This window comes from Narcine bancroftii, chromosome 6 (assembly GCF_036971445.1).
Source record: "Narcine bancroftii isolate sNarBan1 chromosome 6, sNarBan1.hap1, whole genome shotgun sequence".
NCBI lineage: Eukaryota > Metazoa > Chordata > Chondrichthyes > Torpediniformes > Narcinidae > Narcine > Narcine bancroftii.
In genome coordinates, this window is record NC_091474.1 from 127,310,930 (window position 1) to 127,327,768 (window position 16,839).

Here is a 16,839-nt window from a genome sequence, read left to right on the forward strand (position 1 = left end):
ATGGATGTTGAGGATGGAGCGGAGACAACGCTGGTGGAAGCGTTCTAGGAGCCGTAAGTGGTGCCGGTAGAGGACCCATGATTCAGAGCCGAACAGGAGTGTGGGTATGACAACGGCTCTGTATACGCTTATCTTATCTACTAAACAATACCCCTAAATGAAAAGTGCAGACTAGTAGATAAGGAAATTGACTCTGTTGAAGAATGATATAATTAGAAAGACTACTTCAAATTGGAGTTCACCTTGTGTTTTAGTGCCTAAGCCAGAAAGAAATTTTAGGTTTTGCACTGACTATAGGAAAATAAATGCTATGTTAAAGACAGGTGGTTATGCTATTTCTAGAGTGGATGATTGTATAGACAACGTGGGGAAAGCAAAATGTCTTACTAAAATTGATTTGTTGAAAGGTTACTGGTGTATTCCTTTAACAGATTTCTACATTTGTAACACCTGGGCTATATGAGTGCAATGTCATGCCCTTTGGCATGAAGAATACTCTGTGGACATTTCAAAGAATGATTAATTCTGTAATTCAGGGGTTGAAGCACACAGGTGCTTACATTAATGATTTAATTATAAGTAGTGACACATTGGAAGAGCATGTCCTTGAGTTAGAATTTTTTAATCAACTTTCAAAAGCAAATTTCAGTTAATTTAAGTACTGTTATCTGGGTTATATCATGGGACAGGGGCAGTTGGCACCAGTTGAGGCAAAGGTTTTGAATGTCTCTGAGTTCCCTGTTCCAATTAGTAAGGAAACTCTTCGAAGATTACTATCGCATGTTTTGTAAAAACTCGCAGATATTACACTCCCTCTAACAAAGCTGCTTAAGAAGGGAGAAAAATTTGTCTGGTTGAAATGTTACCAAGAAGCATTTGTAAAATTGAATGCCATTTTATGCCACCAACCTGTGCTTAAGTCACTTGACTTAGAGAAACCATTTTCTTTAGCTGAGGATGCCAGTGATGAAGCTGTGTGTGCAGTGCTGTGACAGAAGAAAGATGATGATATTGACCATCCTATAATTGAAGTTTAATAATTATCAGAAGAATTATTCCACCATAGAAAAAGTTGTTAGCTCTTGTGTTGGTGCTACAACATTTTGATGTTTACATTTGTACCACTCAAAACTGCTTATCATGTATACTGATCATAATCCATTTTTTGTTTAAAATGAAGAATAAGAATAAGTGCTTGGAAAATTGGAGTTTGATTTTACAAGAGTATGATTTAATGATAACACACATTAAGGGAAAAGATAACGTGATTGATAATTATCTTTCTAGATGCTAAACTTTTTAAATGAAATTGGTTTCTGTGTATGCTTGTAGATGAACATATCGTTTTGCTTTATATTGTAACACCTTAATTAGTTACTAAAATTTTCTTTGTGGTTGGGAGGTGTTATGGACCTTTTGGACTGTGAACTGTCATCATAAAGAATTAAATTCTGCTGGGAACTGTGACTTGTGGTGTTGCTGGGTCGAGCTGTCCAGAGAGAATGGAATATTCAGAATGGCAGATGGAGCAGCAGAGACCAACTGGAAAGCTGTGTGAATGGTATATGCCTCAAGTTAATAAAGGATTAAAAACCACAATTTGAGAACACAGGGAAGTCATCTAAGGAGGCCTTGAAAAAGGATTCTTAAGCTTAGAGCGATGCAACTTCATTCATTTCTCTCTTCAATGTTCAATACAACATTCTCTTGTTATTCAGTCAAAGAACTGAATTTGGACATTAAGCTTTGAGATTGAATTTTATGAACTGTGTTTTTGGACTGATTAACTTGACTGACTGACCTAGGGTTTTAGGGAATTTTTCTCTTGAATATTGGGCACAGACTGTAATAGTCTGGGTTTTTTTTTAAACATACACACTATTTATAAATACTTATAGTGGGGTTAATTTGGGTAAGACATTAAATAATACATTTTGAGTTACAAGTTAATCCTTTTGAATTGCGTCTTCTGTTGCTGGGTTGAGGTGTAACATAACTATTAATAATATAATATTTTACTTAACCCCAACTATGCATAAATATGTATGTGAATCACCCAAACTATTACAGTTTAGGCACAATTTTGTAAAGTCCATTTCAAAGTTCAGTCTTAAAAATCTTGAGTTGAAACTTGGTCTTTATATTAATGTTTAAAAGTAATTATGGAGTAGGTGAGGCACTGAGTCGTCAGACTTCTCAAAACTCACAAATACTTATTGAGTTGCTTCTAGAGAAATATATCTTCATACAAATGATTTTTTGCAATTCCCCTCTTGCGTGGAGGTTATGGAACATGTGATTTCCATGATGATTTCACAAACACAGCCAAGGGTTAAACAAAGTAACCATTAAAAATTGTTATGATCCAAATGCAAGAATGACCTTGCTTTATTAACCCAGGTATGAGTTGCTCAAAAGTGTCCATAACAATGGCCACAGTAGCACTACTCTCTATTTTGACAGAGAAACAGTCACAGTGGCCATCTTCTCCAAAGCCACTTTAATTCTGTCCAGATGATTCTGGTTGAATACTAAAAAGGCTTCTTTTTCAAGTGTCTTTAATCACATGACTTGCTTGATCAAATACTGGTTTTATTTTCAATTTCCAAAAGTACGAGTCATGGCAGATGGCCTCCTGTATTTGAACAGGTGTCTCTTTAGCAAACAGTCCATTGTTTTAGACTTTCAATAGAAACATAAACTCTGGTTTTATCACTATGCCCATAGGTGCCTTTGTGTCTGCTCAGAAATTTGTGATTATAAATGCCTTTGTGTCTGCTCAGAAATTTGTGATCTGTCTTTCCTTGTCCAACCCACAGTAATTTTCTAAAATATAATATAAAAGTACAGATAAAAAATAACAAGCTCATTAACAGTTGCATGCCATCATTTAGGATATTATACTGTAGTTCAAAAGTATGGCTCTTTTGGATATCCTGTATAGCATATGATAAAACATATAAATGACTAATTCTTTATTTTATGTGTGGTAGAAAAAAGTATTGTTTTTGTTTTGCACACACAGTTCACTCAGAGTGCATATATATATCAAAAGGTCTTAATCCACCATTCAATAGCAGGTTATGGAACAATGTAGACCTTGGAAAAAACTAATATTCATGAACACTCTCCTATAAGGAAAAGAAGACGATTGTGGACTTCAGAAGACTAGGAATGATTACCATAGAATGCTACAGCACAGAAAACAGGCCAACCGACCCTTCTATTCCACTAGTCCCATTGACCTGGTCCATCCCATAATCCTCCAGATCTCTCCCATCCATGTATCTATACAATTTATTAACTCTGTAGTGGAGAGAGTAGAGAGCACCAAGTTCCCTAGAGTCCACTTAGTGACCTGTCCTGGCCAAATATCTCACTTGTCATAAAGGTGCTTTCTGAGAAGATTGAGGCAAGGCTACCAGCCACTATCTTGCCAAATTTCTACAGGTGCTCTATTGAAACCATCCAGGCTGGCTGCATCACAGTGAGGTACAGTTGCTGTAGAACATTGGTTTGGAGATCAATCAGCAGGACCATAAGAGTGGCAGAAAGGATCACTGGGGTCTCCCTCCACAATCAACATGATCTACTTGGATCATAGTTTGAAGAGGCCTCACAAAATTGTTAAGGATCCCTACCACCCCATACACAGGATCTTCCAGCTACTGCCATCAGGAAAGAGACACAGAAGTAGGTATCAGAGCCAGAAATACAAGGCTGAGAAACAGCTTCTCCCATTGGCAGTGCAATTACTGAATGACTCAGACAATCCCTTCAAGATTCTACTATTTATTTAACAACATTTATTAATTTTTATTTATGTACTGGATATAAATTGCTTGTAAATATGTGTTTGCATGTTTTTACACCAAGGACCAAAGAATGCTATTCCATCCAGTTCTACTTATACAATTTTATGATAATAAACTTGATCTAGATTAGAAGCTGAACTCATTTATAATTGCTTTTGGGTTGGTAAGCATAAAATAAAAAAACTATATTTCTATTCCTAATTTATGCTGCAAAGCACCAACAATATGGATGTTATACAAGATGGGATTTGTATTAGGTGTGGTGATATGTGATGATTAAACCTCAATTATTTGCAACCCAGGTTTATATTACTAAGTAGGCAAAGTAGCCTTTAGCAATTGTTCAATTTCATCAGTGTGGAAAATTCCTTCTGCTGAAGGGAGGGATGAATGTATGTGGAAGTGGTGGTGGGGTGGGGGGGGGGGGTGTGGAATCTGTGTATTATCTGTAAAACAAATTTTGAGTTAAAGAAGGTGAAGATCTTGGTGATTACTTTAGAGATAACTGGTGTTGACCATAATGCTTGCTACACATTGCATCCAAAGGGAGTTGAGCAAGATAATCTGCAAATGCTGGGGCTCAGTGCAATACGTAGTGCTGGAGAAACTCAGCAGGCCATGTAGCATCCACAGGAAGTAAAAGACAATCAATGTTTCAGGCCTGAGCACTTTGTTGGGAATATGGAAAAACGGGTAGATGCCTGAATAAAAAGATGATGGTGGGGAGGAGAGTGTAAGGAGTAGAGGAGGAAGGGGAAAGACAATGTAACAGAATATTTGGAGATGTTTTTGGGAGATAAATTGGTAAAATTAGAGTAGGTCACATATATACACACACTTTAAAAAGGATCTTATTAGAAATACTGGAGATTTCATATCCACAGTACTCTGCAGAAACTGCAGAATGCCTATGGATTTCACAAGTGGGTGTTAATTGAATTGATGTCATGAATGAATGGACTATTGTCTTTGAAGCCACAGAAAGCAGACAGGCTGTCTACTGATACCATTTTGCAAGGCTTGGGTTCTTGTTTACCTAAAAACAGATAAACCAGAAGACTGACTACTGTTATTTGCTGGAGAAGGTCAGGTGTTTTGGAGAGGGAGAGGGGGAGGGATGAAACTGAAACAGTCCTATCTGTCTGATGTTTCTCTTGGAATAAGGGGAACAGAAAGGAACTCTGTGGTAGGATAAAAGAAAGAGGTTATCATCTGGAGAACCCTGATGCGGCAAGTTTCATCACCAAGACATTGAGGTGACTTATGGTGGTACCTCAGTTGTGGAAATCCTGGAACAACACATCTCTCTCTGCAAACCCTACAAGAACTTTTCTGAGCGGTAACCATTTACCTTTCGAGCACCAAAGCCTGGTAAACTTTATACATGTTAAATTCTGTGTACAGTATAAGAATTGCCTGCAACCAGTGAACTTGGAAGAATGAGAAGTGAGTTTGGACTGTGAAGCAAAGAACTTTCTTAAATTTACACACACATTACATACACGTGCGCTTAGAATTAGAAGGGGGTTAAGTTAGGTTAGTTAAGTTAGAGGCAAGTTAAAGTTTTGTTCTGTTTTCATGTTTAAAGACAATTAAAACAACTTTTGTTCAAGTAATCATTTGTCGTGGTGAATATCTATTGCTGCTGGGTTTTGGGGTCCTTTGGGCTCGTAACAATAACATGTAGGGTAGAAGAGAAATAAGATGAGGTGATAGGGGGTGAAGATAAAGGACAAAGAAGGATAATCCCCAAATAGGAGAAGGAAGGGAATGGGGTGGGGAGCTGGAGTAAATGAGGCAGAGGGGTAGCCTCTTGTACTGCCAGATCAAGGCCAACTGTCAACTGGAAGAACAGCACTTAGTATTCTGTCTCACTAGACTCCAACTAGACAGCATCAGTATCTACTTCAATTTTTATTAACCCCCTCTCCTTGTCTCTCTCTTTCCCTACCATTCTGATTCTTTCCCTCCAGCCCCCCAACCCTTTTCTTTCCTATCAGAGGGCTACCCTTAGCTCCCTATTGCTTCTCTACCTTCCCATCTATATCCACCTATTACCTCTTATCTATTAGCCTGTCCTCCTCCCCTTTCTTTCCTTTTCTCCTCCTTCCCCTTCCCCCACCTTTTTATTCTGATATCTATCTGATTTTCCATGTTCCTGACGAAGGGCTCAGACCTGAAACTGATTGCCTTTGCTTTCTATGGATGTTACATGACCCGCTAAATTTCTCTGGCACTTTTATGTACTGCCCAATGCATCCTCCAAATTGCAGCTTCATTACAATGTTCACATTTCATGCAATTTGGGATAGAAGTAAACATGAGTTATATTTTGTATACACAGATATAATGGAAATATGACAACAAGCAACATGACATAAGTACAAATCTATTTTAAGTACAATCAATACAATGCTGGAAAGTGAAAAACGAACAGAAAAAGGGCCCCAGTGTATTTGAAATACTGCACGTAACACTTGTGCTGAACATTTATATTCCCTTCAGAATGCAGGATATTAGTGAACTATGATGAATTATTTTCAGAAATACAGGAGGAATATTTATCATTGGAAAAGATGTAACAAATCAACTGCCCATTGTATATACTGCCTGACTGTACTTTGCACTGACTTCAATGTGGCAATGTTCATAATGGACAATTAATCCACAATTTTCTGTTTACAATATCACCAATGCCAATATCATAATCATATCGTACTCCTCCAAACATCCGTCTTTGCAATTTCTAGCACAACATTGTTGCAAAGAACCATGCAATAAAGCACTCTTAACACAGAGTTGACTCAGAAACTAATATTTGATCCCTATATGATATCTGATTTGTACTTAAAATCAGAGGTTATTTTGAAATATTACTGTGGTGGTACACGACCGATGGCAACATGGGTGATGACCAGGCCACCCTACCGATGCTCCCCACGCCTCCGGAGGCCATCGGCTACTGCATGCTGCACCTCACGACTTCTGCCTTCCCCAACTTCGATCGCGCAATATCCGGCCCTGCCAGCAACCATCACAGTATGTGCCCCAAGAATCTGCACTAGCCCTCGCTGAGAACTACAGTGATGCCACTTCTGGCTCACGGCATGCTGTCACTTCTGGCGGATGTAATGACGTCACTGCCGCCGGCCATGATGATGTCATTTCCCCCGGTGTAGCGGACACGGCTGGGGAAGGAGGCCAGCCATGCAGCGGCTCCCCATGTGCCACCACCATCTTGGGCCAGGCAGCGCCCAACACGGAGGGCCTCCGACGATGTTGAGAACAACGTGGTCAACACGGGCGATGACCAGGCCGCCCTACTGATACTCCCCACGCCTCCGGGTGCCATCAGGTGCCGCACGCTGCACTTAGCGACCGTCGGCAACATGGTCATGCCCAAACTCTGCGCACCACTCCTCCTGGGCCTAGATTTCCAGTGCCACCTGTAGGGCATCACCCTTGCCTTCGGTGGGCCCCAACCTCCACTCACATTGCACAGCACGCCAACCTACCAGCCCTGGCCAACCTGCGGCCTCTTCACACTGCCCATCACCCCACTGGCGCTCTTTTCACATCTTGAGCTAGGCTGCAAGCTGATCACCGCCAGAAGTAGGCGCTATTGTGCTGCAGACAGGGACTTCATCAAGGCGGTGGAGCAGTGACTCCTGGAAGAAGACATTATAGATCCCAGTAACAGCCCTTGGAGAGCCCAAGTCCTGGTGGTCAAAGGAGGAAGTAAGTCGAGGATGGTCATGGATTACAGCCAGACCATTAATCGGTATACCCAGTTGGATGCCTACCCGATGCCGAGGATTGCCAACATGGTCAATGAGATTGCCCGCTACCAGGTTTTCTCCACGATGGACCCGAAGTTGGCGTATCACCAAATCCCTATCCACCTGAAAGACAAGGCCTACACTGCCTTTGGGGCAGATGGGTGCCTGTACCAGTTCCACCGGGTTCCTTTTGTTGCCACAAACGGGGTCTCCGTCTTCCAGTGGGAGATGGATCGCATGGTAGACCGGCACAAGCTGAAGGCGACGTTCCCATATCTGGATAACGTCACTGCCATGACCAGCAGGACATGATGCTAACCTGGAAAAATTCCTCCAGACGGCCGCGGAGCTGAACCTCACTTACAACAAGGAGAAGTGTGTGTTCAACACCACCCGCCTTGCCATACTGGGGTACATCATGGCCCATGGAGTCGTTGGCCCAGATCTGGAAATTATGCACCCATTAATGGAGTAACCCCCCCCCCCCATGCTAAAGGCCCTCCGCAGGTGCCTGGGCCTGTTCTCTCATTACTCACAGTGGATCCCTCGCTTCTCGGTCAAGGTCCGCCCACTGGCCCAAGCCACAACTTTTCCCTCCCACTTGAGGCACAGGCAGCCTCACCCGCATCAGGCAAGACATTGCAGATGTCACGATGCAAGCAGTGGATGAGGACTCCCCCTTCCAGGTGGAGAGCGATGCCTCCGAGGTGGCCCTCGCTGCTACCCTCAACCAAGGGGGGGGCGCCCCATCACCTTCTTCTCCAGGACCCTCCACGGCTCCGAGCTAGGGCATTCCACCATTGAAAAGGAGGTCCAGGCGATTGTGGAAGCAGTCCGCCACTGGTGCCACTACCTGGCCAGCAGGAGATTCACGCTTCTCAAGGGCCAGTGGGCCATGGCATTCATGTTTAACACTACCCACAAGAGCAAGATAAAGAACTACAAGATCCTGTGCTGGAGAATCGAGCTGGCAACCTACAGCTACGACATCCAGTACCGCCCCAGGAAGTTTAACGACTACCCTGATGCTCTCTCTCGCACCTGCGTGTCTATGCATGAGTCCCTCTGCCATCCGGGCATCACCCGGTTGTACCATTTCGTTGTCCCGAAATCTGCCGTACACCATCAGGGATGTCAGGGACTTGACAGGCCTTTTGGGTCTGTGCGAAGTGTAAACCCCACTCCTTCCGCCCCCCCCACCCCCCCCTCCAGGCCCACGTTGTAAAGGCTACTCGGCCTTTCGAGTGTCTCGGCATGGACTTCAAAGGGCCCCTGCCTTCCACAAACCGAAACGTCTACTTCCTCACTCTAGTGGACGAGTACTCACACTTCCCTTTCGCCATCCCTTGTCCGGACACCTCCACGGCCACCGTCATCAGGGCCCTGGGGCAGATCTTCATCATGTTTGGCTATCCTGCCTTCATCCACAGCGACCGGGGTCTAGTTTCATGAGCGATGAGCTGCGCCAGTAACTGACGACCAATCACACGACAAGCTATAACCCAAGAGGCAACGGATAAGTGGAACATGAGAATGGGGTGGTCTGGAAGGCAGTCCTCCTGGTTCTCAGGTCAAAAGGGTGGGCCGTTGAATTCTGGCAGGATGCCCTGCCCAAGGCGCCATTCAGTCACTGCTATGTATGGGTACCAACGAGACCCCCCACCAACGTCTGTTCCTCATTCCCCAGGATGTCAGCGACTGGAATGTCACTCCCAGCATGGCTCACGTCCCCGGGACCGGTGCTTCTGCATAAGCATGTAAGGACACACAAGGCTGAAGCCCTGGTGGAGCAGGTTTTCCTTCTTCATGCAAACCATAACTATGCTTGCGTTAGGTTCGGCAATGGCAGGGAGGACACCGTCTCAACCAGGGACCTGGCACCAGCAGGAGCATCCACCACACCATGCCACCCTCCAACCCAGGAAGACGCTGACCGGGCGTACACCCCCGTCCCCATGCAGCTATGGGACACGCAGGGCCTCCTTGACCATCAGGGGCCTGCTTCAGCCTTAGGAGATGAACCCGATCCCCCACCCATCCAATACGACCCAAATATGTCGACACAGGCCCCCCTGGCCACCCCTCCGCGCAGCACCACACCAGGCACACACACCCCTGCCGCCAGCCCCACCACTTCCCCTCTGACCAGTGACCAGGAGCCAGTCCTACGACAGTCACAGAGACCCCAACGGCCGCTGAATCGTCTCAACCTGTAAATATTGTATGTACACAGTGGGTGTGATTCCTTGTTACTGCCCCCTCACCCCCCCCGGGAAAATTTTAAAGAGTGGGTGAATGTGATGGTACACCACCGGCCTACTGCAGGGGGCAACCTCTGTACCTGCAGGAGTGTAAGGGGACAGGACAACACCTAGCCGACTGCCAATCAGTCAGCCTAAATGGATCAAGCCGCACCCGGTCGGGTGTCAATCATCCTCCGGGATATAAGCCTGCACCGGCCTCCCGAGGCCTCACACTGAGTTGCTGCAGCCACAGCCAGCCTGGCTCTGTGGAGGTCTTTGTGGGTTAAAGCCTGTTGTTCAGTCTTTACCTTGTGTGTGTCTGATTCTGTCTGACAGCACACCACAATTACTATATTTATCTTCAGCTTGCTGAAATCTAACTGTATATATGCTTGCGAGCTGGAAGGGCCTGTTACCATGCAGCATCTCTAAATTAAAATTAAATAATATTTAAAAAATTATGAATATTTTTGCCCATTCACTTTAGAAAATAATGTATCCTTATGCAGTTTGATTTGCCCCGGGTCCTATATCAGTTTCGCACTGGTCTAGAACACCACCTACTACATTAGAACTACTGCATTCAAAGCATCCTGTAACCACCTTTTCAGAGGAACTAGTGATGGGCAATAAATGGAAACAAATGCCAGTGATACCCAGGAATGTAAAAAGAAACCATAGCTACCATTTTACTGATAGTTGCTTTTTATTTCCAGAAGTTTTAAATGCAATGATGCAGTAATTTCTATGACCGATAATGAACATTAATAATGAAAACATTGTACAAACTATTTCATTTATGCTAGTTGATGAAAGAAATAACTATGCTTCTGGCAGCCTTGACATTGCTAGATTTGTTTTTATCAAGAGCCGACTCTTGAATTTGGGTCCCACTTTTAGTAATCATGGATATAGTTTAATTTCAAAACTAAGATACTGGGACTATTAATTATGACCCTATAGCCTTTCAAAATTGCTATAGGAATGTGTGAAAATTGGGCTTGTGTTAAGGTAAATAAATCTTCACTTTGCTTAATTTAGCTAAATTGTGGACTAATATTCACTCAATATTCACTCAATAATTGAGATGATATTGGTGCAACCATTTTTTCGAAGCAAATCCTTAGGCAGCTGTCCATGCATCAAGGACTAGTATGAAAAATCATGATGCCTGAAATAGTAAATAAGCAACATAATAAAATTAAATCTTTGATTTAAATTTAATAATGTGAAAAATAAATTCTCTAAAAATGAAATTGATATAGAGAAAATAAAGAGTGAATTTGTGAATTAATAAAAACTAGTCCTGATGGTTTGAAATGTACCCTTTTAAATAACAAAAATACATGGTTGGCTGAGAAGTGTTTCTCAATTGGTTTTCTCTTTTGACTTTAAAAATTTTGGAATTTACTTAACAACAAATTGCAATTGGAAAAATATATTTTATAATTAAGGAGAGATATGTCTTTTGAAATTAAATTTGAAGTATATGGTTTGGAATAATTGCTGGGATCCTGTGGAAGGTGGCCATTTTGATCAAACACCAGAAGTAGTGCCTCATAATAAGGAATTGATGATGATTTTATTAGAGGAATAATAGATACTAACAGATCAATGCATGCTAATAAAGCTCAATAATAGATGCTACAATTTCTGATATTTGCCACCTCTGAGTAGTCTATTAAATAACAAGTACAAATGATGTCAATGAAACAAGATTAGAATGAAGACCAACAACACTTAAGTACCGCAGTTAGTGTTTTCATTTAAACTCTTAATATCCCTCTTATGTTAGCAACACTAAAAAAAAATTGATAATATATAGGTGTTCTGGTGTAGATCTTCCTGAGACTTCTTTTCTAACATTTCAAAGATGCATTCAGTTTGAGTAAAGTCAACTATAAACTTACTCCAAATTCATTGGCACCATGTGGATGAAGCTTCAATAGTTTGGTCCTTTTCTAAATGGATCTCTTCCTATTAACGTTTCGTAACAGAGAGATGGCTGACATGTTCCAGGTGGACCTGGCGGTCCTGATCTCCCTGTTTTACCAGGAGCTCCGTTGTTCCCTGGAGAACCTGGTCTTCCTGGGTATCCTTCTTTACCAATTCCCGGTAAGCCTGGAGACCCTGAAAGGAAAGATAATTGAGGACAATTATGATTTTTTTTAAAAGTTTTGTTCTTATGTTATTATTCTATGTTTTGTATTTCCAAGTGTATAATGTTAAAGAGAAGGCTTGACCACAACCTTGCCACTTGTGTGTCTGTGCAAAAACTGATTGCCAGGTTTTACTGTTACATTATAACAATGACTACACTTCAAAAGGACTTCACTGGTTTTGGGATTTCCTGCAATAGTGAAAGACATAATATAAATACACTTTTTATCTTTTTCTACAATTAAATAATTATTTTAAATGACATTTAACATACTGAATGGGGCAACATTGGTCATTTTTGTAGGGCCTGGGAACTTGCTTCTCCTTCTGGCTTCAGCAATGTAAATTAAACTGCACTCCTGTACAGCTTCTTTAGCTGTCCCACCTTACATCTTACCTAAGTACTGTTAAGATCCTAAAATATTCTTACAATGATGTAGAAGTGGTGAAGTTAATAGTCTAGCAGGCATAAATGGTGTAATATCCACTCATTTTCACATTATATGTAATGATTTGGATGACAGAATTGATGGCTATTGCCATGTTTGCAAAGTCTATACAAAGATAGGTGGAGGGGCAGTAGTGTTGTGGAAGCATACAATGCAAGGAAGTGTATGGTCCTGCATGTTGGTAGAAGGAATAAAGGCATAGACTGTTTTCTAAAAGGGGAGAGAATTTAGAAACCAGAGATACAAAGGGACTTGGAAGTTCTTGTGGAAGTTCCCCTAAAGGTTAACTTGCAGGTTGAGTTAGTAGAAAGGAAGGAAAATGCAATGTCAGCATTCATTTCGAAAGGACTAGAATACAAAAGCAAGGATGTAATGCTGCGACCTTTTTGGTATTGGTCAGACCACATTTGTAGCTTTGTGATCAATTTTAGATCCCATATGTAAGGAAGGGTATGCTAGTCCTGGAGATAAAGAGTTGGTCCTGTATTCACTGGAGTTTAGAAGGAGGTTTCTCATTGAAACCTACTAAATATTGAAAGGGCTCGATATAAGATGTTTCCAGTAGCGAGAGAGTCTTCAACCAAAGAGCACAATTTCAGAATAAAAGAATATCCCTTTAAAACAGAGATGAAGAGAAATGCCTTCATTCAGAGAGCAGTGAATTGGAGGAATTCATTGCCACTGATGGCTGTAGAGGCCAAGTCATTAGATACATTTAAAATGGAGATTGTTAGGTTCTTGATTAGTAAGAGTGCAAAAGAATACATGAAAAAGACAGGAGAATGGGGTTGATAGAGAAAAATACAGCAGCCATGATTTGAATGGTGGAGCAGACATGATGGGCTAAATGGTTTAATTCTACTTCTGTCTTATGGTCTTATGTCACATATGACTCCTGACCAATTAATGTAGTTTATACTCTCGCAAATGGCCTATAAACAAAAAATTAAACTATAATTATTCTATAAATAACAACAGAACTTCCCAAAATATTAAGAATATTGATAACAATGATCACCAAAATAATGTTTCCTTCTTTCAAGTTATGTTCTCATCCTTTATAACAGGAATGAAAAGGTGAGAAGATGGACTGTTTTCTGTCTGCCTATTTTAAAGCATTTAGGAGATTATGAGATATTGTTCTGTGTGGGTTGTTCCTGTTACAAGTTGTTGGGTCTGATTCTGATATGATAAATACACCACATTGGACTGCAGCTCTCTGTTGCATGATCACATTTTTACTGGCTCCACTGACATAATTAAATAAAAATAAACCAACAAGAGCCATTAGTACACCTTTACCACTGAATTAAACAATATAAAGCTAAAGCGGGAGAATGGAATATTATTTCTTGGCTGCTTAAAGGCTCAAATGGATAATATTTCCCAATGGAGAAAGCCTGTAGAACTGTAATGTGATTTATATGCTGAACATGTTAGGTTAAAGGGAACATTTTATTCATTGTCTGAATGTGAGAGACAGCAGCTGAAGGAAAAATGCTGTATAAATTGAATTAAACTTGTTAATTATCCAGCTGCAATGATAAAATGTTCCAGAATTTTCAACATCCAACTATACAATCTATAAATACAGATTTATTGGCATATTTATATGAAGCAAAAAATGTTCACTTGGTTTTACTGAGACAACGGTGATTTAGTCATAAATTAATTGCAATCTATGTACAACTGGGGCTACCATTCAGCACCATCAAAATTTGACAAATTAACTCAAAGTCACGCACAATTTCTATAATGTTTACTTAGTTTTTCCAACTTTGGTCTGTATTCTTAAACAGATTTCCCAAGATTATTTTTAATGAGCTTTATTCTAAATATTAAAAGTGTTATGACCCCCAAAGGACTCAGCAACTGGTGAGTGAGTGTCGGGAGCTGTGTTTTGTTTCAAGGCAGTTTATAAGTGGAGTGGCGATTGGTGGGAGTCTGTGTGACAGATAGAGCCAATAAAAAGAAGGGAAGCTCGAGTAGAACGGCCAGTGTGTGAGTGGCTCAGTGAAGAGTGGAGGGTTTGGCTTGAGTGGCTTTGGTGAGTAGAGGCTTAGAATGTGCTACAGGTACAGGGAAGGTCAGGCAAGATATTTTCATAGTAACCCAGAGTGGGTAGTAGGGATGGAAGCTAGGCCAGTGGCATGGTCCAAATACAGAGTGAGGGAAATCAAGGACAGCATGTGTCCCTGCAAGAGGTACATCAGGTGAAGCTCCTGACAGACTATGTTCGTGAACTGGAGCTGGAGCAACTCCAGATCATTAAGGAGGCAGAAGTGGTGATAGAATGTATAAGGAGCTAGAGGCAGGTAAACAGGCAACTATTAGGAGAGGGAAGGGGAATAGGCAGTCAGTGGAGAGTAGCCCTGTGGCTCATCCCCTCAGCAACAAGTATACCTCTTTGGATACTGGTAGGGTCTGCATAGATGACATATCTGGGCAAAGTGACAGCCGGATCAATAGCACTGTAGTTGGTTCTGAACCTCAGAAGGGAAGGGTGAAGTCAAGCAAACTGATATTCATAGGGAACTCAATTGTTAAGTAAACAGATAGGAGATTCTGCAGCCCCATAAGAGACTCCAGGATAGTGCTCAAAACAGGATATCTCTGAGCGGTTGCAGAATCTTCTTAAGGGGGAGGGTGAGCAGCTGGAGGTCGTGGTACAGATTAGTACCCATTACATAATCAGAAGTGGGCTGAAGTCCTGCAGAGTAAGTTTAGGGAGTTAGGAAAGAGGTTGAAAAGCAGGACCTTCAATGTGGTAATCTCTGGATTACTCCTGCTGCCACAAGCTAGGGAAGGCCAGAACAGAAAGTAGCACAAACCAATGAGTGGCTGAGGAGATGGTGCTGGGGACAGGGTTTCATTGGAAACTTTTCTTTGTAAGGGGCGACCTGTACAAGTGGGATGGGTTGCACCTGAACTGGAAGGAAACTAATATCCTGGCAGTGAGGTTTGTCAATGCTGTTGGGGAGACAGAGAGATTTAAAATAGATTGACAGTGGGGTGTGGACCAAAGTGAAGAGGCAGAGGAAGAGGTGGTTGGCACACAGGTGGGGACAAGTGGAAGGACAGGCAGATAAGGCAAAATTACAGCCAAGGGAATGTTGCAATGCAACAGGGACACAGAGTCAAAAAAAATTAACAAATACAGGGCTGAAAGTTTTACATTTAAATGCACGCAGCACAAGAAATAAAGTGGATGACCTTGTAGTACAGCTACAGATTGGCAGGTATGATGTTGTGGCCATCATGAGTTGTGGGTAAAGGAAGCATATCATTGAGAGCTGAGTGTCCAAGGATACAGTGTATCGAAAAGATGGGCAGATAAGCACAGGGGGTGGTGTGGCTTTGTTGGCAAGGAATAACATGAAATCATTAGAAAGAGGTGACAATGGGACCAGAACATAAAGATTTATTGAGTTGTGTTGAGAAATTATTAGAGTAAAAAGACACTGTTAGCAGTTATAGACCTCCATACAAGTCATGTTTATTGTCATCTAATTGCCTATCATTCTCCTGTATGTCTTTCCTGACAGGAGCATCTGAAAGATGCTGTATGCAGGGTGCGCCCTCTTCAAACAATGATCCTGGTGTGATGCAATATTTGTAGATAAATTTGTGAGATAAATTGGTAAAATTAGAGTAGGTTACATACATACATACACACATTTTAAAGCACACTTTATTTGAAATACAGAAGAATTCATATTCAGTGACTTTATAGAAACTATGGAGAATGCTATGCACATTTCATAAGTAGGTGCTAATTGAAATAATGTCATGAAATGAATGGACTGGAGACACTCTGGCTGTTGAAAGCTCTTTGCGAGGGTTTTGACAGAGTGCACAGAAAGGTCACTCCTGGGTTCTTGTTTACCTCAAAACAACAGATGGAAGCAGAAGACTAACTCCTATTGTTTGCTGGAGAAGGAGCGGGGTTTTGCAAATGAGAGAAAGCGAGAGAGAAGGATATGTGGATGGTAATTTGAAATCTCAGATGGAGAGAGAAGGTCACAGCTGAAACAAGCAATAGAAGCTGGTTGAAAATGAAACAAAAACTCTAGAGCGGCAGATGGCTGGAAGTGCTATCTGTCTGATGTTTCTTTTGAAATAAGAGGAACAGAAAGGAACTCTGTGATAGCCTGAAAGAAAGAGGTTATCATCTGGAGAACCCTGATGGGGAAAGTTTCATCAGCAAGACATTGAGGGGACTAATGGTGGTACCTCAGTTGTGGAAATACTGAAACAACAAATATCACTCTGCAAACCTACAAAGAACCTTCCCGAGTGGTAAACATTTACCTTTCGAGCACCAAGCCTGGTGAATTTTATACATATTAAATTCTGTGAACAGTATAAGAATTGCCTGTAACCAGTGAACTTG

The 16,839-nt window shown here is 41.7% G+C and overlaps 1 protein-coding gene across 7 annotated transcripts in view; it reads right to left on the reverse strand.

The window, feature by feature from the left end:
* The window catches only part of LOC138736468 (collagen alpha-1(XXI) chain-like), a 330,315-nt gene that overhangs the window by 49,067 nt on the left and 264,409 nt on the right, over nt 1-16,839 (reverse strand). For 6 of the 7 annotated variants that reach the window (XR_011340296.1, XR_011340298.1, XR_011340295.1 and 3 more), the window contains 2 exons: nt 11,748-11,967; nt 8,922-9,089 (listed from right to left, as the gene is read on the reverse strand). Coding sequence is in view for 1 of the 7 variants with exons in the window: in XM_069886041.1 (XP_069742142.1) it covers nt 11,780-11,967 (188 nt within the window). In the remaining 6 variants the exon portion in view is untranslated. Of the gene's footprint in view, nt 1-8,921; nt 9,090-10,541; nt 11,968-16,839 lie in introns of those variants that run through there. The other variant, XM_069886041.1, reaches the window with a different exon arrangement.